Consider the following 23,290-nt stretch of genomic DNA (forward strand, 5'->3'; position numbering starts at 1 on the left):
ACAACAGAATATTCAGTGAGAAAGAAGTGATCTGGATTAACAAATTTAAAGGCCTAAAACTCTATAAGGTGAACAGAGCAGGGAAAATGTCTATATCCTATCTGAAACATATAGAAACCCAAAAACAAATTACCTCCATTAAAGACAAACTGAATAACGTACACACAGACCCACAAAAGATTCTGGACATGTTTAAAGACTTCTACAAATCATTATACTAAGTCGATTCTCGGATCTCGCCCGAGGCCTGCAGAAACTATTTAGATAAGCTAAACCTTCCTCATATAACCCAGCCAGATACAGGGAAGCTTAATTTGCCTCTGAGTGCAGAAGAAATACAACTATCAATAAAATCCTTCAAATCAACTGTGAGCGCTTGTCCTCTAGATTGCTCTGATGCTCCGGGCTCCTGTCAAAATATAGTCTGAAACAGTAGCCATGACACTAGATGCCAAGAAAACATCTGATAAGGTCTCAGGGGTCTTCCTCAAGAAAACTTTATCCAAATTTAACCTTGGGAACGACTTTATCAAAATGGTTATGGCCCTTGTTAGAAATGGGTTCTTTGGTTGACAGTCAGGTTACCCCCTGTTCAAGCAAGGACCCTCACTCTAGTCAGGGTAAAAGAGAATCACCCTCAGCTAACCCCTGCTTACCCCCTTGGTAGCTTGGCAGAGCAGTAGGCTTAACTTCAGAGTGCTAGGTGTAAAGTATTTGTACCAACACACACAGTAACTCAATGAAAACACTATAAAATGACACAACACCAGTTTAGAAACATAGGAAATATTTATCTAAACAAAACAAGACCAAAACGACAAAAATCCGACATACACAAGTCAAGTTATGAATTTTTAGAGATTAAATTCAAAAACAGCGCTTAGAAACAAAAATGCTTTGATGAGATGTTAACACGGCGTCATGACGGAGTCGTTCCCAACAAGCAGACACCAGCGGCGCCGGACATGGAGCCCTGTAGACCCCCAAGTACAGTACCTTTGGTGAAGAGTGAAAACAAGCCGATGCGCGAAGTCGGGAATCGCGGCGTCTGTGCGAAACGTTGAATCCGTGCACTTCGAGCGGCGTCGGTCACGACGTGGTGCGGCGACTTCCACGTTGTCGCGGACTTCAGCGGGGCTGCTGCGGCGTCGGGCCTGCGAAGAGCGTTGCGTTCCAGCGAAGGTCACGTCGTCGGGTGCAGGCGGCGTCCCGGATTCAGCAGCGGCGTCGGTCCAGAGTCGTCCGAAGTCGATTTCCTTGGATTTCCACCAGCTTTCCTTTCAAGGGCCCAGGGACTGGATAGGGCACCACTTGTCAGAGCAGGATTCTCTCCAGAGACTCCAGGTGCTGGCAGAGAGAAGTCTTTGCTGTCCCTGAGACTTCAAACAACAGGAGGCAAGCTCTAAATCAAGCCCTTGGAGATTTCTTCACAAGATGGACGTCACACAAAGTCCAGTCTTTGCCCTCTTACTCTGGCAGAAGCAGAACTGCAGGAAAGCTCCACAAAGCACAGTCACAGGCAGGGCAGCACTTCTTCCTCAGCTATTCAGCTCTTCTCCAGGCAGAGGTTCCTCTTGGTTCCAGAAGTGTTTCTAAAGTCTGTAGATTTGGGTGCCCTTCTTATACCCAATTTAGTCTTTGAAGTCACCTTTCCTCAAAGGGGACTCACACCTACTTGTGAAATCCTGCCTTGCCCAGGCAAGGCCTCAGACACACACCAGGGGGTTGGAGTCTGCATTGTCAGAGGCACGCACAGTCCTTTCAGATGAGAGTGACCACTCCACCCCTCCCTCCTAGCAGAGATGGCTAATCAGGAAATGCAGGTTACACCCCAGCTCCCTTTGTGTCACTGTCTAGTGTGAGGTGAAAAACAACCCAACTGTCAAACTGACCCAGACAGGGATTCCACAAACAAGGCAGAGTCACAGAATGGTTTAAGCAAGAAAATGCTCACTTTCTAAAAGTGGCATTTTCAAACGCACAATCTTAAAATCAACTTTACTAAAAGATGTATTTTTAAATTGTGAGTTCAGGGACCCCAAACTCCACATGTCCATCTACTCTCTAGGGGAATCTACACTTTAATCATATTTAAAGGTAGCCCCCATATTATCCTATGAGAGAGACAGGCCTTGCAACAGTGAAAAACGAAGTTGGCAGTATTTCACTGTCAGGACATATAAACCACATTACTATATGTCCTACCTTATCCATACACTGCACCCTGCCCTTGGGGCTACCTAGGGCCTACCTTAGGGGTGCCTTACATGTAAGAAAAGGGAAGGTTTAGGCCTGGCAAGTGGGTACACTTGCCAAGTCGAATTTACAGTGTAAAAATACACACACAGACACTGCAGTGGCAGGTCTGGGACATGATTACAGAGCTACTTATGTGGGTGGCACAACCAGTGCTGCAGGCCCACTAGTAGCATTTGATTTACAGGCCCTGGCACCTCTAGTGCACCTTACTAGGGACTTACTAGTAAATCAAATAGGCCAATCATGGATAAACCAATTACATACAATTTACACGGAGAGCATATGCACTTTAGCACTGGTTAGCAGTGGTAAAGTGCTCAGAGTTCAAAAGCCAACAGCGACAGGTCAGAAAAAATAGGAGGCAGGAGGCAAAAAGATTCGGGATGACCCTGCATAAGCAAAAAAGTCCAACAGCCCTGTAGGGTGAGATCAGGAGGGCTTGTCTCTTCATCTTTCAAATTAGAAAAGGGCACTAGATAGGGGTGCCCTCCCTCTCCCTCTTTATTTAGCCTTGCCCTAGAACCACACCTCTACAATATGCAAAATAACAAACCCATATCCGGTGTAAATTAAAATGAGGCAATAGTTAAGTTAGCGGCATACGTTGTTGATATTTCGATTATGACAGATAATGCTTGTCCATCCTTTGAAGGACTTATTAATACTATCAAACTATGCTGGAGTTGCAGGCTATAGTCTCAATAGGGACAAACTTAAAGTGAAAGGCCTAAATAACAGTTGCTCCAAAGAAGTTGTAGGAGACTCAGGATCTGCATTGCAAGCTGGCTACTGAAAATATCTTGGGATTAAATTTGGTGCAGACCTAATGGATACCCTACAGCACAATGAGAAGTTGACCCTACCGAAAGTTCAAAAACTTCTCAAAGGGTGGAAGCCTAAGTTCATCACATGGTGAGGACGCATCAAGACCATAAAAATGATGATCACACCTATAGTAAATTATCTTATATCATGCTTCCACTTTCCCTTTCAGATGATTTCCACCATAGACTAACTAGACAAACGTTTATGTATCTTTATTTGGCAAAATAAATGTCCCAGAATATCAATCAAAACATTCTGTCTCCTTATCTCCCTTGAAGGAGTAACCCTTGCAAACTTCAGAACCTACAAACCAGCCTTCTTGGCCAAACAGGGCTCTATGTGGTCTTAACCCTTCCCCCTCCCCCCACTAGATTACACTTCAGCCTGGCTTCTAGTCAAAAGAGCAATTTTAGAAGGTTCTCATCCCATCATGCTACTCTCCACCAAACATAAACTCTCCCTATCAGCCAGACAAATGATCCAAAACACCAAAAAAGCCCTGCTGAAGCCGGACACAAAACTGGAAGGTCCGATAAAACACTCTAACTTGGTTTTTCAATGGAATAACACAATATTGAAGATTAAAGGCACTCCACTTGATTGAAAATCCTGTTTCTCTAAAGAAATCCACTTTTTGTCACAAGTAGGCCCTAAAAACACCCACTTTCCTTCAGAGAACTGCAGGTTTAAGTGAACATAGAAAACATGGACTTCTATGATTTTCTTAAACTTAAGTCTTGTATATCTAAGGCAAACCCACTCTCCCAGATCCCTTCCCTTCCTTATCTGATTGCTGTTGCCAACAGAAAGGGTCACCATGTCTCAAGATACTACAAACATTTACAACCAACCTCTACTCTTGTGAACCTAGGCACACAAGAAAAATTGGACAAAGGTATTCCTCTATCCCTGGAGAATTGAAACTTGATTTGGAAATACTTGTTTCTCTCAAACCAAATTCTGGCTCCTGCGTAGAATTTTTCGGACCCCTCCTCACCTCCATAAGGTTGGACTTAGAGATAATCCAACCTGTTGGAACGGTGGTAAAGAAACTGGAGATTTACCACACTTAGGGGCAGATTTAAGGAACGTGGTGCTGTGCCCAGTGCAGTGCCACTTTCCTTGCGCCCATTAGTGCCCCCTATTGCCACCATGTGCGCGCCGTATTTAAAATACGGTGCACCATGGCGCAAGGAAGGGGGCAATAGCGTCAACATTTTTGACGCTATTGATTTACTGTTTAGGGCTAACACCAAAATTTTAGCGCTAACCATGAGCAGTACATAGGGGCCCAATGCAACCAAATGTATGCCCCCTTTTAACGCCTAAACTGAGTAGGTGTTAAAAGTGCTGAAACAAATGATGCAAAGAAATCTCTTATATTTCTTTGCACATTTGTTTTGCCCCCTCCCCCCCCCCCACGGAGGAACGCACTCTTTGCATACATTATGCTTGGCGCATGCATAATGTAGCGCAAAGGGTTACAAAGTGGCTCAATGCATGCATTGTGCCACTACGTAAATATGGAGAGGCATTTTTGGCCATCTAACGCCACATTAGCTTAAAAACAATGATGCTAATGTGTCGGTAGATGGCACTAGGCCCTCTTACATCTGGCCCTTAGGGCCCAATTTACAGTTTGGCAGACTGGTTACTCCGTGACAAATGTGACAGATATCCCGGCCGCCAAATTACGATTCACATATCCACCTCATTTGTGATGGAGTAACCCCATCTGCTAAACTCTAAATCAGGCCCCTTACTCTTTTCCTGCAGTGCTATCAATGCGTTTTCGGGCAGTGTATTCGAGTTTCTCTCATCACTATTTGGTTTTCAGATTAAATGCAAGTTCCAAACTATCATAATGGGATTTCTTGATCCTCGCCTATCCTCCCATAACAATGCCCTGCTACTAGATATTTTACTGGTAGCATCTTTTAGATCCATCCTTACCAATTGGAAAAACATTGCAACCACCTCCTTCGAATCCTGGCTGAACTGCATAGCACACATAAGAGACGCTGACAACATTGCCTTACAGCACTTCCCTTGGAAGTCACAACATAGACCTTTATGGTTGATACTCAACACCTACTTTGCCTACAATAAGCAACCATGAACCTTCATCCCCAATATGCTTCCTACTTCTCCATTCACTTGTCAACCAAATATTCACTACCTTTAATTAAAATGACCCAAATACAGCACACTCATACCCCTCTTGCTCTTACGATCCTGCGGTACCTCACGAACTGTGAGCCACTGTCTTTATAGGTTGTTTTTATATAGTGTCTTTAAATGTTCTCTTAAGCAACCTTAGTACGCTCTTAAGATTGCCATATATAGTATGTGTATGTCTCGCAAATGGAGCCTTTTTTCGCTATTATGTCATATAATATTCTTGTGTAATGCATATGTTCTATCACAATCCAACTCTACTGCTCCCCCGCTACGAATGGTGTTTTATGTTCGATTTAATTTTTCCCTGTGTTTTTTCCCTATGTATTTTTAGATCTTATCAATCACTTATGAAACGTACTTCTCCTCTGTATTACCTTTGTTTTATCCTTTCTTTGGATCATGTTTGTTTAATGCAAAAAACTCAACAAAAATCTTCGAAATGAGAAAAACAAATTACAAAGGATTTGTAATACACACCCTAACAGCCTACAGCTAAATGGTTGGAATGGGGGTTGATCGAACTTGTTATTGCCAATGTCTTGTAGGTTCTAGAGCCAAAGAAGCCAATGACTGAAGGAGGCGGACCAAAGCCTCCTTCTGCATGTAGAAAATATTGGCCAAATTTACAAGGCCTTTGCACCTCCTTGCGCCACACTAGCATAATTTTTTTACTATAATGTAGCCCTGTGCTAAAATTTCGCCACTTTGTAACCTCTTGCTCCACATTATACCTGCGCCAGGTATAATGTATGCAAGGGGGGCGTTCCTACGCCGGCAGACCCCAAAAATGGCACAGTGAAATCTACAAGATTTCACTGCAACATTTTTTCTGTCATTTTTAATGCCTGCTCAGGGAAGGTGTTAAAGTGACGGGCCCATAGTAACCTATGAGTCTCCCTGGTGCTCTGCTGCACCAGTGCAATCATTTATGCCACTAATCCAGCAAAGCACTACAATAGTGTCATAAATTTGACACTATTGTGGAAACAAGCGTCATGGTGCGCTGTATTGTAAATACGGCCCAACCATGGTGTCGTTAGGTTGGGCAGTGCAAGAAAAGTAGCTCATCGGGACTTATGTGCCTCTTTCTTGTAGATCTGGCACTACGTATTTAATCATATATGGGCCAGATTTACTGGAAAATGACGGTGCGTGCCACTGCTCCAAACTTGGCAGCGCCACCCCTGGGGTGGCGATAGATTTTGGCGCTGCCTCCGGTTTAATAAAATTCATAAAGTCGAGGCAGCGTCAAAAGCAATGAGTGTTGCTGTGGCACGCCCACAGCAACACTCATTGGAATCACCTTCCACGCAAAGTGCTGCATGTGAAGGGGGCGTATTTCCAAGGTGGCATTAAGCCACAAAAAGTGGCTTAACGCTACCATGGAAATACGGCGCAGGGCATTGCGCCACCGGAGCACCTCAAAAAGTGATAGCGCCTTGTAAATCTGGCCCTATGTTCCCCATGAATGGCACAAGCGTCTTTACAAAACAAACCTAAAAGTCAGCAAACAGAGTATGCGCCTCGAACTATCATGAGTGCATATTAGAACAGGAGGACGAACAGCGCTCACTGCTACCGCCAGATTCAAACAAAATTGTGCTGCTGGGCTAATAACGGAACTAAAATGATCTTACATGCTGTTTAGACACACACATTATTTATGACCTTTTCTTGACACACGTTTGAAATTCAGGACTTGAAAAAGCTTTGTGAACACTTCCTTATAAGATTTTTTTGGTTGGTAAGTGAATTGCTTTATAAGATTTTGAACATTTCACCACATTATATATGCATATATTGTGCTTTGTCCCAAAGGTCCCGCATTAGATCTCCAAGTCACTTGTGTTGCAAGTTATGAATTACGTCGCTTCACAGATTTTGTAATTATGAGGGTAATTAAAATACAATTATGAAAGAAAGTAAGACAAGCATGCAAATATCTTGATACGGTACCATGACTGGGAGGGATGGAAGAAGAACCTATTCACGTCCTTTATCTGTGACATTGTGGTTCTTTCTGCTATTATCGGGTACATGACTTGTGCGCTTCCAGGGTTTGTCATGATGCAAACATCATTCTCGTCGCTGTAACAGCTCTTCACAAAACCAGAAAAGGTGACATCTAGGGAAAACAAAACAAGACATGAGAACAAACTTCTAGTGGACCGCATCAGTGCTTGTAAATGCTGCCACCCCACCAGACTCGTCCAGCTTCACCCAGGCGCAACTTTTGTCACTGAGATGGGGGGGGGGGGTGAGTCTGCAATTTCCTGACAATTATCAAACTGCTCATAGATAAAAAGCTGGTGCAAAAAACGTAGGAGGGTGAATACTGGCAGGGTAGAGGGCTGGGATTTTAGGGTGACACTAGAAGTAAAGACAACATTCCCGAAAAGTACAGGCATTTTTGGAATCAATAATGCATAAAACCATATGACACCACACAGGAAAATACAGAATTCATTCAGATTCCCAGGAAATACCACCACCGCAGGGGTGCGCACTGTACATTAGGAGACAAGTCATGGTACTGACTGAGAGGAGATACTATTAGGATCTACTTTCCACTCATTCTCTCAAAAGCTAGTAGTTTATTGTAGGAGTTGCAACTGAGGGCTTGTACCGTAGTTACAACCTGGTAGTTCTCGCAAATCTCAGTGGCTGTCCATTTAAATTGCTATATCATGCATTTCCCAAGCGCTGTAGAAACAATTCTTTTGACCTATTTATGAGCTCAGGGCTAAATTCCAACAACTTTTCCTGACTTAAGTTTGCACAGGAATCGGAATTAGGAGTTGTGTGATCATTTGCGCTCCTTTTAGTTCTCTCTCCCCTGATAGATTTGGCAGGTCAAATTTGCTGACAATTATTGGGGAAAAGGTTCCAAAAGAGGCAAAACATGCGGAATTTCCTGTGTTAAAAACGGATTCTGCAAGTTATGCATCACTTCCATGTAGGAAACCTCGAATAGGAGAGATACGTACCATGCCCTAGTATATACTGCAAGTTGGTGTAGTGGTATTGACCAGGTGTGATGAATAACCCACACTTTTAATCGGGATCAAGGAACTTGTTTTTGAGGTATAGTTTAAAATCGAGATATTTTGGAATTTAACATGCTACAATGCATTCACCTTTAGGCCACACTAAGGGCCATATTTGCAAACTTGTGACGTAGGGCAGTGCCATAAGTCTGTTTGTGGAGCTGCCCTGCGTCAAAAGATAAGGGTAGGAATGTGCTGTATCTACAAGATGTGGCACAATCCTGTTTTTGTCACCTACGTCTGTGCACAATGGGCTGCCATGCGCCAATGCAGGCAGCCTTGCACCATGGTGCAGGGATGGCTGCGTTTCGGGAATGATTGTTTTTGTGCAGGACGGGGGCCCTTCCTGCACAAAAACAAACACAAGAGGAGTTTTGCAGCACACATAGAAAAAGGAAAAAATAAGGAGAAATAAATGTATTTCCTTTTGTTGCTTCTCCCTTACACCTCCCCTGGGGAGGCATAGGGTTGTGACACATTTCCAGGTTAACAAAATCTTGTAAATCCAGGAAGGTGTCAAATGCCATGGGTGTTATGTGGGAACACCCACCATTCCAACTATGGCACGCCTCCCTGTCGCAGGGTTAGTCAACGCAGCAACTTGAGCTGAGTTGACTCAGTCTATAATTACATGGCCAGGAACAGCCACTCAGGGTGGCTTTATGTGGCCTTGTAAGTATAGCTCTGTAGTTTGTGCCGCCGGACCATCACTAAAGGTGACGTTACAGCAGCACAACTGGCCTTGTAAATATGGCACTTAGATTCCACTTAACTTAAATCGATTAAAAAGGTCCACAGTGTCCTTTTATTTTTTCTTGTACCTTATATTGACATTCTGCTATTGCCTTTATCTGACAGTTTCTGGTGTCTAGCAGGAACAAACATTTTGGCTAAAAGAATAGAAAGCGGTCACCCGTCAGCTCATGCAGCAATTGGAAGCCAATTACATGCTCCAACATGTGCATTTTGGCATCAGGTTGAGTCAGGTACTGAAAATGCCCCTCCCCATACCCTGGATGTAAGGAAAGATTAGAGTAGCATATGTTTGTAATTTAGAGTTCATTGCTCAGTAGAAGGTCTTGGAGATTGAGGCCCATATCTATACTTTTTTTGCACCGCATTTGTGTCATTTTTTTACGCAAAATCGGCGCAAACTTACAAAATACAATTGTATTTTGTAAGTCTGCGCTGCTTTTGCGTAAAAAAATGACGCAAATGCGGGGCTAAAAAAGTATAAATATGGGCCTGAGTGCTTTGTTTGCTTTTGATCCCTCTCAACAGCATTTCAGATTTTGCATTACTTTTCGCAAGTTGACTGATAAAATCTAAGGATTTCACCCAGTATTAACCATAATACAATTCTAAAAAGATTTCAGCCACTTAAAATTTAACACATTTGGTTAAAATGATTGGTCACTTGTCACATGTCTATACATTTTTTTTACTGACAAGTAATTGATCCCTGTGACCTCCTCAAGGTCACTGAAGCACCAGTTTACTGACGCCCATACCACAAATTCCATTATGTGCCTTTACTTGAAAATGAGTGACTGGGAGAAAATTGAAGAATTTATAGAGAGGTTGACCAACATCAAAATAATTCAGTAACATATTCTTTCTTCCCTCCACCCCACTCACCCAGTCTATCCTGACAGTTGGACTTGGTAAGAGGTAATGCACCCCCCAGCTTTTTTAATTTCCCCTCATGCTTTTTTCTTTACCCCACATGCAGAAAGCATTCATTTTATTGTGCATCATGCTTAACACTGCATCCATGCTCAATATTTTATAACTCTCACTAGAATGAAAGAAACAACATTCAATCAAAAAGATATAGCAAATATTGAAGGCACCTTATTTGTTTTATGAAGGCAATATGAACTCTGTAATGTATCATGGGAATGGTGATAAACCAACCTTGAAACTTTGTGATTCCATGAACACTTGAATTGCTGATGATTCTATGCCAGGAATCCTTTGGCCACTGGCCTGCCTTCGAAGTGAATATAGGCCATATGATTCCAACACGGCCTCGTAAAGGGTTCAAAGGTGAACGATCTCTTGAAGTCAAATCTACATTGTAAGGTCTGATACGGTCCTTCAGGCAGTCAAAAGCTGGGCTTGTTGCTACAATCACACATTGTCTCAGCAAGATGTACTTCTTTTCAAATTTGTTTTGATCTTTTTGTCCATGCACAATTGGGAGAAGCCCAATGTTATTATCGATTAATGTTAGGTTTTCCACCACCACACTGCTTCCAACATGGAACATGATGCCATAATCATAGTTCTTGTAGGCAGTGAATCCAGCAATTCTGGTGCAGTTTTGAAACCCATCTCCATCATACAGATGCACACCATGAAGACTAGAATGGGCCACATTTTCTTTCCAAGGGTTTTGAAATTCATCGCAGATTTGACCACTGACCCGAAAAGCTACACGTTCGGAGCCCGCCACAGTATTGCCAAGTAAGGTGATGTCATCTGCTAAATTAACTTTGATGCTGGCAATCCATTCTTTCACATTTTCTGGCTGCTTGGTTAAGACAATGAGGTTTCTAGAAAGTTTGTGGTTTTGGCCTTCTAAGTTTATCCCATGCCCTGTTGTGTTGAACACTACATTACCATTCAGTGAAATGTTGCTGCTTGCCACAGCACTGATTCCACCACTGCAACTATGGTGGATGCTTGAAAACATCATGTAAGATCCTGGAGCTGCACCATTAATCTCAATGGAAGAATGTTGCATGGTGCCAAAATTTGTGATTTCAACATGTGAAAGCTGAAGGACTCCTGTAACATGAATAGTAACTTGTTAAAATACTTTGTGATGTAGCTCTGACTAAACACCTAGATACACATGCACAAAATGACTCAAACATTATTAACACAATGGCATTTTGTTGAATAGATCTAATAGTAACAAATATGTTTATCCCAAATTAAGTTAAATTTAAAAAAAACTTTAATACATCTAATTTTTGCGCATGACTCAGCCTAATAGACACTTTATGGCAGCTTTAATTTACTGATCCAGAATATTTCTCCATGACCACCATAATCAGCTATTCTATATATTGTAGCAGTAATACTTGTAAGGCCTGCGGTTGCAGAGATTAATCGTCCCATAGGTCCCAGCCCTTGCTTTTTTTATGCCCTTTGCATCCTTCAAAATCCAACTATAACAATGCTTCACAGCATAGTCCCTAGTGGGTGTACATCAAACTAGTACTTGTCATAAGTATGTTTTACCTATCAGTTCATTTACAATGTAGCAAAATATAGAGCTGTATGCAATAAACACAGACTAGTCTTTTTAAGGCACTTCTAATGTCCCCTAAGTCTACAGACAACCTCTAACAGTCAATTACACTGGTACCTTAAGCAGTTTTAATGGATTATTCTATTTTATAAACGTACTGAAGGATGATGTCACTAGGAATTTCAGTGATATATTTATTCGTAATAAAATGTACTGTAGGTTGTAAATAGACCAATCATAATTCACCACCATCACAGCAACAACAGGCCCAGCTTCATTCATCCACACATAATGTAAGGTATCTGTTGCGTGTTCGATTGGAGACAATTAAGGGGATTGGCCAATATTGACTGAGGTAGGCCTTCTGCTCCAACTTTCCAATGGTTGTCTTTTTGATTTTTCCTGATTATTCTAGAACACTATCTCAGTGGGTCGAATGTTCTAATAGCATTATAGCCCTTCTTCTGGTTATACCAGTTGTTTAGGACCATCTCTAACATTATATTCACTTACCTTCATCTTGTGTTTATAACTTAGGAAGACGGCCTTTAACTATTATGGCCCTCAACATCAGGATATAATGTTACAATGGCACAAGATAGTACTCCTAATATGTCTATGTGGCAGACGTAGAAAAAGCATTCTTTGTTCTTCAGAAGTCCTCATGGTCTTAAGTTATCTCAGTCATACTAAAGGCTTCCTCCATTAAATACATCACCTCTGGTAAGAACTCCCTCGCAGGCTACTGCCAGAACTTATCCGCAGTTTCTAGCGTCCAATGAATCCAAATGGGTGTTTGCATTTTTAATTTCAAATTTTTTAATTAACATTTGAAAAACAGGCAAGCAAACCAGGAAATTACTTATTGTTATCTGAAATACAGTAATTGCATGCTACATTGTTGAACTGCATTAGTCTGAATGATGCTACACACCAGACAGGAAGATATAGGTGGTCATTACAACCTCGGCGGTCTTTTTACAAGACCGCCGAGGGACCGCCGTGCGGAAGACCGCCAGTAGTGGCGGTTTGCCGCTCGGTGTATTATGACTGTTGGCTGCTCTCCGTCCTTTTTCCGACGGAGAGCCGCCAACAGCCATACTGGCGGGTGGCGGGGAAGTGGAGGTTGCTCCACCTTCACCGCCACGCCAACAGAACACCGCCCACCGAATCATGTCCTGTGATTCGGCGTGGCGGTGTTCTGTTGGCGGTGTGGTGTCGGCGGAGCAGCCCCCATGGCTCCCATCCCCTCCCGGATGATCGACGGAACAGGTAAGTCGATCGTCCGTTAGCGGAGGGGGGAGGGGGGAAAGGGGTGTTGTGTGTTGTGTGGGTGGATGGGGGTGTGCGTCTGTGTATGTAGAGGGGGTGTGTGAGCGCGTGTATGCTTGCGGGGGTGTTGCGTGTATTGGGAATGAGTGCGTGTATGTCTGTGGGTATGTCTGTATGGATGTGTGCGTGTATGTTTGTATGTGGGTATGCGTGTCTGACTGTGTGTGTGGATGTAGGCATGTATGTCGGTGTGTGTGCATGTGTGTGTTGGTGGTGCCTGCGTGCGTGTTGTGTGTGTGTGAGTTCTGTGATGTTGGGGGTCGGGGTGGAGAGGTGGGTCCTGCCACCTTTGGCGGGTGGCAGGGGTGGTGGGGGGTGTAGGGGAGGGAGTCGGGGTGGGGGTGGGGGTTGGGGGAGACCCCTATCAGTGCCAGGGAAGGAATTCCCTGGCACTGATAGTGCTTACCGCCATGGATTTCATGGCGGTTCCAACCGCAGGAAATCCACGGCAGTAAGCCGGGTCAAAATACCGCCGGCGGTATAGTGACGGCCACCAGGCTGGAGACCCAGGTCTCCAGCCTGGTGGGCGGAACGGAGAACCGGCGGATGACCATGGCGGTAACCGCCATGGTCATAATACAAAAAAAAAAGACTGCCAGCCTGTTGGCGGTCTTACTGTCGCTTCTCCGCCTTCCGCCAGGGTCATAATGAACCCCATAATGTGGATCTTCAAACATAGGACAGGACTTTTTTCTAGACATATACCCATAGGGTAATGTCATGACCACACAAACTTGCCAAGTCAAATCAAAGAAGTGCATGAGAAAAGCAAAGAGATATCCTCAGTGGAGACAGCAAAGCCCAAACTGGAAGAAGGTTTGCAGAGTAATCTTGAGCTTATTTCAAAGGAAGAATCAAGAAGAGAAGATCCAAGATGGCCGCTGTGAGTCCTGAAGGTTAGTTACAGTTCTAGTCTTGCAATCGGTTGGTTGCTAGGTTACGAGCTCTCCAGCTAGAAGCCTTGCACTTCAACTGAGGTCTGACAGGAATCAGCTGTGTGGAGAGAGAGCGCGCTTCAGAACAGAAACTCCTGTGAGGTAAAATTACATTTGAAGATTATATTACAGAAAACGGATAAATATTGTCAAGGTTTATTCGAAGAGTTTGATAGTAGACCTTTCCCGTGGAAGTCGGCAAGGCTACAGAGTTAATGTATGAATTAACCTTATGTTTACAAGGTTCTTGTTTAAGATATTAAAGTCAAAGAAAAAATGAACTTTAAAAGAGCAAGCATCTACAAATGTCAAGGTTATAAACAAAGGCCAAGTTTAAAGGAGAAACGAACTGTTAACAAATAAGCATTTACAAATTCAATGGTAATAAACCAAAATAGAGTTTAAAAGAGAAACGAACTTAAATAAACAAGTATTTACAACTACAAGTTATCGACAGATGTCGAAGTAAGGAAGGAGAAACTAACTGTAATAAACAAGCATTTACAAATACAAGTTATCAACAAATGTCGAAGTAAGAAAGGAGAAACGAACTTTAATAAACAAGCATTTACAAATACAAGTATTGACAGAAGTCACAATAAGACAGGAGAAATTAAATAACATCAGCTGATTTGAAGAACGCATTATCACCAACTATATATATATATATATAGCAACATAAAACCAATCTCTAAAAAAGGTTGAGAAGTTCTTCCAGAATCAGTAATAAGCATTTTTTTTTAAGAAGAGCTATCATTTATAGAGAGAAGCATGGCTACAGAGAACTCAGGGTGAGTGAAGAAATAATAGAATTAAAGAGAATTAAGTGTTGAGAGTAGAAAGTGAAAAACTGATGTTGTATGTCCCTAGTAATTGCGACTGTGACTCTTGCAGGTGCTGTATCCAATCTTAGATGTGAAGAGGCAGACTGAGTACTGGCGTTCATCATCTCTGTGGCAGTCTCTCTACCATCCCATTCCCCTTTCCCCCTCCGGGGTACTCAGCACGAAGGATTAATATTCGTTGTGAGTAGCTCGGGTCGGGACTGAGGAGTTATCTTCTGCTTCTGAGGAAATCGAATTGAAGTATCCTGACAGATTGAAGTGCCATCACCCTAATTTTAGGGAAAAAACAGATTTCCTCCTGAGCAGAATGGCAGAAGGAATTGATATAAAAGCATTAGCCACCGTTTTGGAACGGTTACAGAAACAATTAAATAACACCATAGAAGAAACAGTCCAAATAAAACAGCGAATAAATGAGTTAGGGAACACCGCTAAATCAAATGAATCTGTGTTTTCACAAATCCCTAGCCCTTCACAGTCTGCAGGTATATCCACTCAAGTAATTCATGCGGTTTCCCCTATTATTCCTTTGGCTCAACTCGAGCGCTTTGGTGGGGAATCCAAATAAGGCGCAGATTTTTCTGACCTAATGCTCATTGCATTTTTTATGTAGACCAGTCATTTTTTCCGAAGACCAGTCCAAAGTGGCATTTATATTGTCTTATCTGACAGGAGATGCGGCCGCATGGTCCATGCCAATAATTTCCAGAAATGATCCTGTTTTATATAATTTCCAAAATTTCAAGGAAGAGTTCTTAAGAATATTTGATCGGCGAACTGCAGCTCAAGCCACTGACAACGAACTACTGGAAATCAGGCAAGGTAATAAAGATCTAGTAGCCTATCTGGCTCATTTCAATAAACTCATTGTAGAGACTGCCTGGCCGGAGTCAAAAAGAGCCGCCATATTTTATCGTGGACTGAGAGATGAATTGAAAGATGCCTTAGCACAAGTTCCAAATAGACCCACCGAAATTTCGGAGTTAATTGATCTTGTGTTACAGATTGACCACTGGTTAACTGAACGAAGAGCAGAAAAGAGAAGAGAGTATCGACCATTTCCCCTGAGAATTGATCGTGTAAGAAATGATCATACGAGAGCCGGAGAAAGGATAACGATAGAAGAACCAATGCAAATTGGTTCCATCCGAGGTCCTTTATCTAAGGAAGAAAAAGAGAAAAGAAGAGTGAATCAACTATGTTTATATTGCGGTGCATCTGGGCATTTTGTTAAAAACTGTCCCAAGAAACCCAAAGCTCTTCAGTCGGGAAAAGGCCAGCTTCATCAGTAGAGGGAGTTGCCCTGATGAAAGCAGAACCCAAGACAACTCCTTTAGATCAACAAGTGGCGAATACCTTACAAACCGCAGCGCCACGTTTGGTACAAACAGTATTAGTTAAGACCCTTGAGAAGGAAATTCAAGGGATCTCAGTTATGATAGACTCTGGAGCTACGGGCAACTTCTTTGATATCAAATACGCTCGTAAAATGGGTATTCGATTTATCAAGAAATCTACTTTGGAAGTAGTAAGAGCTGTGGATGGAACCAATCTTTCTTCAGGACCCATTTCCCATGAGACCGAACCAATTCAGATGCAAGGTTTTGGTAGACATCAGGAGCAGATAATATTTAATTTGATAGATGCTCCACAATTTCAACTCATTTTGGGTCTGCCCTGGTTTACAGAACATAATCCACAAATTGATTGGAGCAAAAGAACGATCAAGATGAATTTCTCTTACTGCAAAGAGAATTGCTTTCATGATGGAGTGGAAGTGTCCACCAAGTCCCAAGCGGCCTGTTTATCATCACACTCTTCAATGATCTGTGCCCTAAAGACAGCAGAAATCCCAAAAGAATATGAGGATTTAGTCGCCGTTTTTGATGAAAAGGAGGCTGAGAAATTGCCACCACATCGACCCTACGACTGCAAAATTGAACTGGAGCCAGGTGCGATATTGCCATGTAGCAGAATATATGCATTGACCGAAGCAGAGAATCAACATTTAAAGGAGTATTTGGATCAATATCTTGCTAATGGTTTTATTCGTCCTTCTGAATCTCCAGTGTCATCCCCACTATTTTTCATACCAAAGAAGGATGGGAGTCTTCGAACTTGCATTGATTATCGAGCCCTCAATCAGGTTACCATCAAGAATCGATACCCACTGCCTTTAGTGTCAGTTTTATTAGATCAAGTAAAGAATGCTAGAATCTACACCAAATTGGACCTGCGAGGAGCATATCATTTGATTCGAGTGGCTTCAGGGGATGAATGGAAAACCGCTTTTCGGACTCGATACGGATTATTTGAATATCAAGTGATGCCTTATGGGTTATGCAATGCTCCCGCTGCCTTCCAGCATTTCGTTAATGATATATTACGAGAATTCCTCAACCGGATTGCCGTGGTTTATATAGATGACATTTTAATCTTTTCCGACAATCTACAGGAGCACATTTCCCATGTTCGATCCATCCTCACAAGGTTGCAAGAAAACCATCTCTATGTAAAATTGGAGAAGTGTGCATTTCATGTGGAACGAGTTGAGTTCTTAGGATTCATTTTGTCACCAGAAGGAGTTAATATGGATCCTGCCAAGATAAAGACAGTGCAACATTGGCCTTCTCCTTGCAATGTCAAAGAGATCCAGAGTTTCTTGGGGTTCGCTAATTTTTATCGAAGATTCATATCCAATTTTTCTCAAACAGTTACACCCATTACTCGATTGTTGAAGAAAGGAGTGAAGTTTGAGTGGACAAAAGAAGCTGAAAATGCTATTAATTTTTTGAAGAATTCCTTTGTCTCAGCTCCAATCTTGCTCCACCCCAATCCAGATGAGCCATATTATGTGGAGGCAATTGCTTCAGATGTTGCCATAGGAGGTATCCTTTCCCAGCGTCATAAAGATACAGGTCAATTACATTCAGTGGCCTATTTCTCTCGAAAATTAACACCACCAGAGATAAATTATTCAATTGCGGATAAGGAGCTATTGGCAGTCAAAGAAACTTTTCGTGAGTGGAGGCATTACATTTTGGGAGCTAAGCATAAAGTGACTGTTTACACGGACCACCGAAATTTACAGTTTTTAAAATCAGCTCGAACTCTAACAGCTAGACAACTGCGTTGGTCCCTATATTTTGCAGACTTTGATTTTGTTATCACTTTCAGACCAGGAAAAGTAAATGGGAAGGCAGATGCTCTATCTCGAATTGATACTGGTGCAGTTAAAGAGCCTCCAGAAAAAGAATTGATTATTCCACAAGAGAAGTTCATATCTGCCATATTGTATGAAAATTTAACCAAAGAAATTCAAGAAAACTTAACATTCGAAGGAATGCTGAAGTGGTCCAAAGAAGGCCAAGGAAGAGAAATCAAAAAAGGTTTGCCATACTTTAAAGGTGCACTGTATGTTCCGACTGTGGAGCTGCAAGAAAAAATTCTTCAGGCTTATCATGACGAACAATTGGCTGGACACAAAGGAATTCAAAAGACTCAAAATCTAATACAACGAGAACTTTGGTGGCCAAAAATGAAAACTCAGATAAGACAATATGTGTCAACTTGTGACAAATGTCAAAGAGGGAAATCAAATAGAACAGCTTCACAAGGTCAGTTAAGACCTTTGCCCACTGCACCCCATGCCTGGCATACTGTTACTATGGATCTTATAGTGGACCTCCCTAGTAGCCAAGGTTTTAACACTATCCTAGTTTTTGTAGACACTTTCACTAAAATGGCGCATTTCATTCCTTTGAAAGAAATCCCTCGAGCCCCACAGGTTGCACAGTTGTTTACACAACACATAGTACGCACCCATGGTATCCCAAAAATTCTAGTTTCAGACAGGGGGTCCCAATTTGTTTCTCGCTTTTGGAAGGCCTTTAGTAAAAGATTAGGAATTGATTCTCGTTACTCTACCAGTTACCATCCTGAAACCGATGGGCAAACAGAGAGAGTGAATCAAGAGTTAGAACAGTATTTAAGACTCAATTTATTCGATAAAGAGAATGAATGGCCCGAGTTGATGTGGGCAGCTGAATTTGCTTACAATAATGCTGTTCATTCCACCACTGGGTTCACCCCCTTTTATCTGAACCATGGTAGACATCCTAATGTAATGTTGGGTAAAGAAGATGATTCAGTGCCTGCAGTAGAAGAGATGGTGAGGGATTTGCAGACCACGTTAGTTAGGGCTAGAAAAAACATCATTCAAGCAAAAGACTCATATAAGACTCAGGCTGATAGAAAAAAAAGAGAGAGCCCCATTTATTCGAAAGGAGACAAAGGCCCTCATTCTGACCTTGGCGGTCTTTTCGCAAGACCGCCGAGTTACCGCCGCGGTATGCCGCTGTGCGTATTCCGACCGCTGGGAGCGTTCCGCCGGGAAACCGCCAGCAGCCACACTGGCGGTCGGCGGGAAAGTGGAGACTGGTCAACCTCCACCGCCACGCCAGCAGAACACCGCCCACAGAATTACGACCCACATATCTGTGTGGTGGTCTTCTGTTGGCGGTGTTCTGTTGGCGGTCACCTCCCCATGGCTCCCGTCGCCTCCCGGAGGACCAACGCACAAGGTAAGTTGATCGTCCGTTAGGGGAGGGGGTGGGGGGTGTTGTGTGATGTGTGCGTGCATGGGGGTGTGCGTGTGAGTGTGTAGAGGGGGTGTGTGAGTGCGTGTATGCGGGCGGGGGGTGCTGCTGTGTCTATGGGTAATGTGTGCAGTTCGGCGGGTGCGCATGTCTGCATGTATGTGTGCGGGTATGTGTCCCCGTTGTGTATGTGTGTGTGTAGGGGGTGTGTGCATGTCGGGGTGCATGTATGTGCATGTCGGGGGTGGGGGTGGGGAGGGGGTCCGTACCACCTCTTGGTGGTGGCAGGGGGGTGGAGGGTGTGGGGGGAGGACTCGTGGGGTGTAGTGGGGGGTGGGGGAGACCCCTATCAGTGCCAGGGAAGGAATTCCCTGGCCCCGATAGTGCCTACCGCCATGGTTCGCATGGCGGTTCCCGACCGCCAGAAACCGCGGCGGTAAGCAGGGTCATGATACCGTTGGCGGTCTTGGGACGACCGTCGGGCCGGAGTGCGCAAACTCCAGCCCGGCAGTCATGACCGCCGTGGCGGTCGGAGTGGGGAAGTGGCAGTCGATCGCGGCGGTGACCGCCGCGGTCAGAATGCCATTTTTTTTACCGCTGGTCTGTTCGCGGTCCGACCGCTGCCTCTCCGCCGACCGCCAAGGTCAGAATGAGGGCCAAAGTTTGGTTATCCACTCGTCATTTACGTCTCAAAGGAAATCGCAAATTTTAGCCACGATTTATAGGCCCATTCAAAGTTGACAAGATGATCAATCCAGTGGCAGTTAAATTGCAGTTGCCAGCTCATCTAAAGATACATCCTGTTTTCCATGTCTCCTTGTTAAAGAACAGTCCTCCAAATTTACGTCAAAACTCCCCTCCAATTCCTATCCAGATTAGCTCTGCAGAAGAGTATGAGGTCAATCAAATCTTAGATTCCAAAATCCGTAATGGCCAGCTTTATTATCTAATTGATTGGAAAGGTTATGGTCCAGAGGAACGATCCTGAGAGCCGCACGAGTATGTACATGCTTCAAGATTAGTGAAAAACTTTCATAGAAACTACCCAAGCAAACCTAAATTGGAGAACTGTTCCTTGAGGGGGAGTACTGTCATGACCACACAAACTTGCCAAGTCAAATCAAAGAAGTGCATGAGAAAAGCAAAGAGATATCCTCAGTGGAGACAGCAAAGCCCAAACTGGAAGAAGGTTTGCAGAGTAATCTTGCGCTTATTTCAAAGGAAGAATCAAGAAGAGAAGATCCAAGATGGCCGCTGTGAGTCCTGAAGGTTAGTTACAGTTCTAGTCTTGCAATCGGTTGGTTGCTAGGTTACGAGCTCTCCAGCTGGAAGCCTTGCACTTCAACTGAGGTCTGACAGGAATCAGCTGTGTGGAGAGAGAGCGCGCTTCAGAACAGAAACTCCTGTGAGGTAAAATTACATTTGAAGATTATATTACAGAAAACGGATAAATATTGTCAAGGTTTATTCGAAGAGTTTGATAGTAGACCGTTCCCGTGGAAGTCGGCAAGGCTACAGAGTTAATGTATGAATTAACCTTATGTTTACAAGGTTCTTGTTTAAGATATTAAAGTCAAAGAAAAAACGAACTTTAAAAGAGCAAGCATCTACAAATGTCAAGGTTATAAACAAAGGCCAAGTTTAAAGGAGAAACGAACTGTTAACAAATAAGCATTTACAAATTCAATGGTAATAAACCAAAATAGAGTTTAAAAGAGAAACAAACTTAAATAAACAAGCATTTACAACTACAAGTTATCGACAGATGTCGAAGTAAGGAAGGAGAAACTAACTGTAATAAACAAGCATTTACAAATACAAGTTATCAACAAATGTCGAAGTAAGAAAGGAGAAACGAACTTTAATAAACAAGCATTTACAAATACAAGTATTGACAGAAGTCACAATAAGACAGGAGAAATTAAATAACATCAGCTGATTTGAAGAACGCATTATCACCAACTATATATATATATATATATATATAGCAACATAAAACCAATCTCTAACAAAGGTTGAGAAGTTCTTCCAGAATCAGTAATAAGCATTTTTTTTAAGAAGAGCTATCATTTATAGAGAGAAGCAAGGCTACAGAGAACTCAGGCTGAGTGAAGAAATAATAGAATTAAAGAGAATTAAGTGTTGAGAGTAGAAAGTGAAAAACTGATGTTGTATGTCCCTAGTAATTGCGACTGTGACTCTTGCAGGTGCTGTATCCAATCTTAGATGTGAAGAGGCAGACTGAGTACTGGCGTTCATCATCTCTGTGGCAGTCTCTCTACCATCCCATTCCCCTTTCCCCCTCCGGGGTACTCAGCACGAAGGATTAATATTCGTTGTGAGTAGCTCGGGTCGGGACAGAGGAGTTATCTTCTGCTTCTGAGGAAATCGAATTGAAGTATCCTGACAGGTAAAAAGACATAACCACCACAGCCTGCCAACTTCTGACTTTTCAGAACTGAGAGAATGATGTCTGCTGAAGCTAGTAGAGGTGTGATTCAGTTGGGGGAGCATGATGCCAGTGGACAAACTAAACAAACTTTATTCAAACTATGGAATAGGGGCTGCAGTGAATGAATCAGAGGCTGGTTAACATGGCCAATCACACACACTGAGGGACGTTTTACAAGTGACTAGAAGGACCAATGAGACATCTTCCTGGCCCGAATGAAGATGATGAGGGCAGTGGAAACAGCCTGTCTTGTTTCCCCCGGAGCAACACTCGAAGGAAACCGCCAGGAGGAAGAAAAAAGATTACTCCCTGTAATTCCCCATTTCTCCGCGGATCCTCGGGGTTTCCATTCAGAATACCTGCTAATGCTAAACAGAAGTAGCTTAGAATCCACGTTAATCATAATGAGGCCCTTTGAGGAAAAAAGCGAGAGGCAAACTACAGCGCTTTTGTGCCACTCAAGGGCATTTCTGCTTCATTATTTTCATTGCTGGTTTTCATTTTTATTCTTGTGCACCTGCCATTTGTCTGGTCAAATTGTTCCTTGGCTATATGTGCTCGATAGTAAGCCGGAGTATGTACAAGTGGATGGAAGCAGTTCAGGATGTAAAATGACCAGTGTGGGAAGAGATCGGTGTCATGATCAAACTTCTGCTATGAGCTCAAAACATGTTGCTGAAGATTTGATACTGGGCATTGGTGCGCTTGAGTCAGTTGCATAACTAAACGTAAGGAGCCCACTGCAAACTACATGGAAGGTGGGTCTGACACAGTCAGGAGCTCCCAGGCCAGGGGCGCACTGGACCTTCGGGAGCCCCCCTGCACCACGGGGGCTAATGTTACGCCACTGGCTTGAGTGGAGAAGAAGAATACAGCAGGCAGTATTGTGCTTTCCAGCATACTTCCATCTGGTGAAGAATCATGCTTCTTTGTGGATCTCCTATTGTGTGCTGAAGCTTTGTTAGAAATTGGGGTTCTGGTTGGCAGAGTATGCCAGGAACCACAATCCTAGTCAGTGTAAGTCAGATGCACACCATAAATTAACCTGTGCTCACCCTCCCGTTGCATGGCACAGAGCAGTCAGGCTTAACTTAGGAGGCAATGTATAAAGTATTTGTGTAACACTTAAAGCAGTAAAACAGTGAGAAGCGCCACTAAAAAGATACTACACCTGGTTGGATAGAGCTTAATTTTCCAATAAGTAGAAAGTCCAATAAGTAGAAGTCAAAATATCGATTTTGAAAGAAGATTTGAAAATATAGTGCTATCAGCCAATCAGGGCTATCTGGTCTTGCTTGACCGGGTCAAATCTAAAAGTTTAGGTTGACCTAGATGGAGCATGGGTCGGATACAGGGTCCAACCTTGTCCTGCTACAAATGCTGGAGGATGCATCGAAGACAAAGACCCGATGCAAGGAGCAGAGGTGGAGATGCATCAGTGTTGATTCCTTTGGATGCAGGTGATTAGTAGGGTCAGATATGCACATTCGGAAATACATCGTCCGTGAACACTTTGCAATGAAAGCAATATGTCGTCATCGAGCCGTGTAGCCA

The 23,290-nt window shown here is 43.1% G+C and overlaps 1 protein-coding gene across 1 annotated transcript in view; it reads right to left on the reverse strand.

The window, feature by feature from the left end:
* The window catches only part of PKHD1 (PKHD1 ciliary IPT domain containing fibrocystin/polyductin), a 1,684,711-nt gene that overhangs the window by 88,092 nt on the left and 1,573,329 nt on the right, over window positions 1-23,290 (reverse strand). Inside the window, exons 57-58 of the mRNA XM_069236642.1 lie at window positions 10,230-11,105; window positions 7,222-7,390 (exon numbers count right to left, since the gene is read on the reverse strand). Coding sequence (XP_069092743.1) covers window positions 7,222-7,390; window positions 10,230-11,105 — 1,045 coding nt within the window. The remainder of the gene's footprint in view (window positions 1-7,221; window positions 7,391-10,229; window positions 11,106-23,290) is intronic.

The sequence above is a fragment of the Pleurodeles waltl genome, chromosome 5 (genome assembly GCF_031143425.1).
Source record: "Pleurodeles waltl isolate 20211129_DDA chromosome 5, aPleWal1.hap1.20221129, whole genome shotgun sequence".
NCBI lineage: Eukaryota > Metazoa > Chordata > Amphibia > Caudata > Salamandridae > Pleurodeles > Pleurodeles waltl.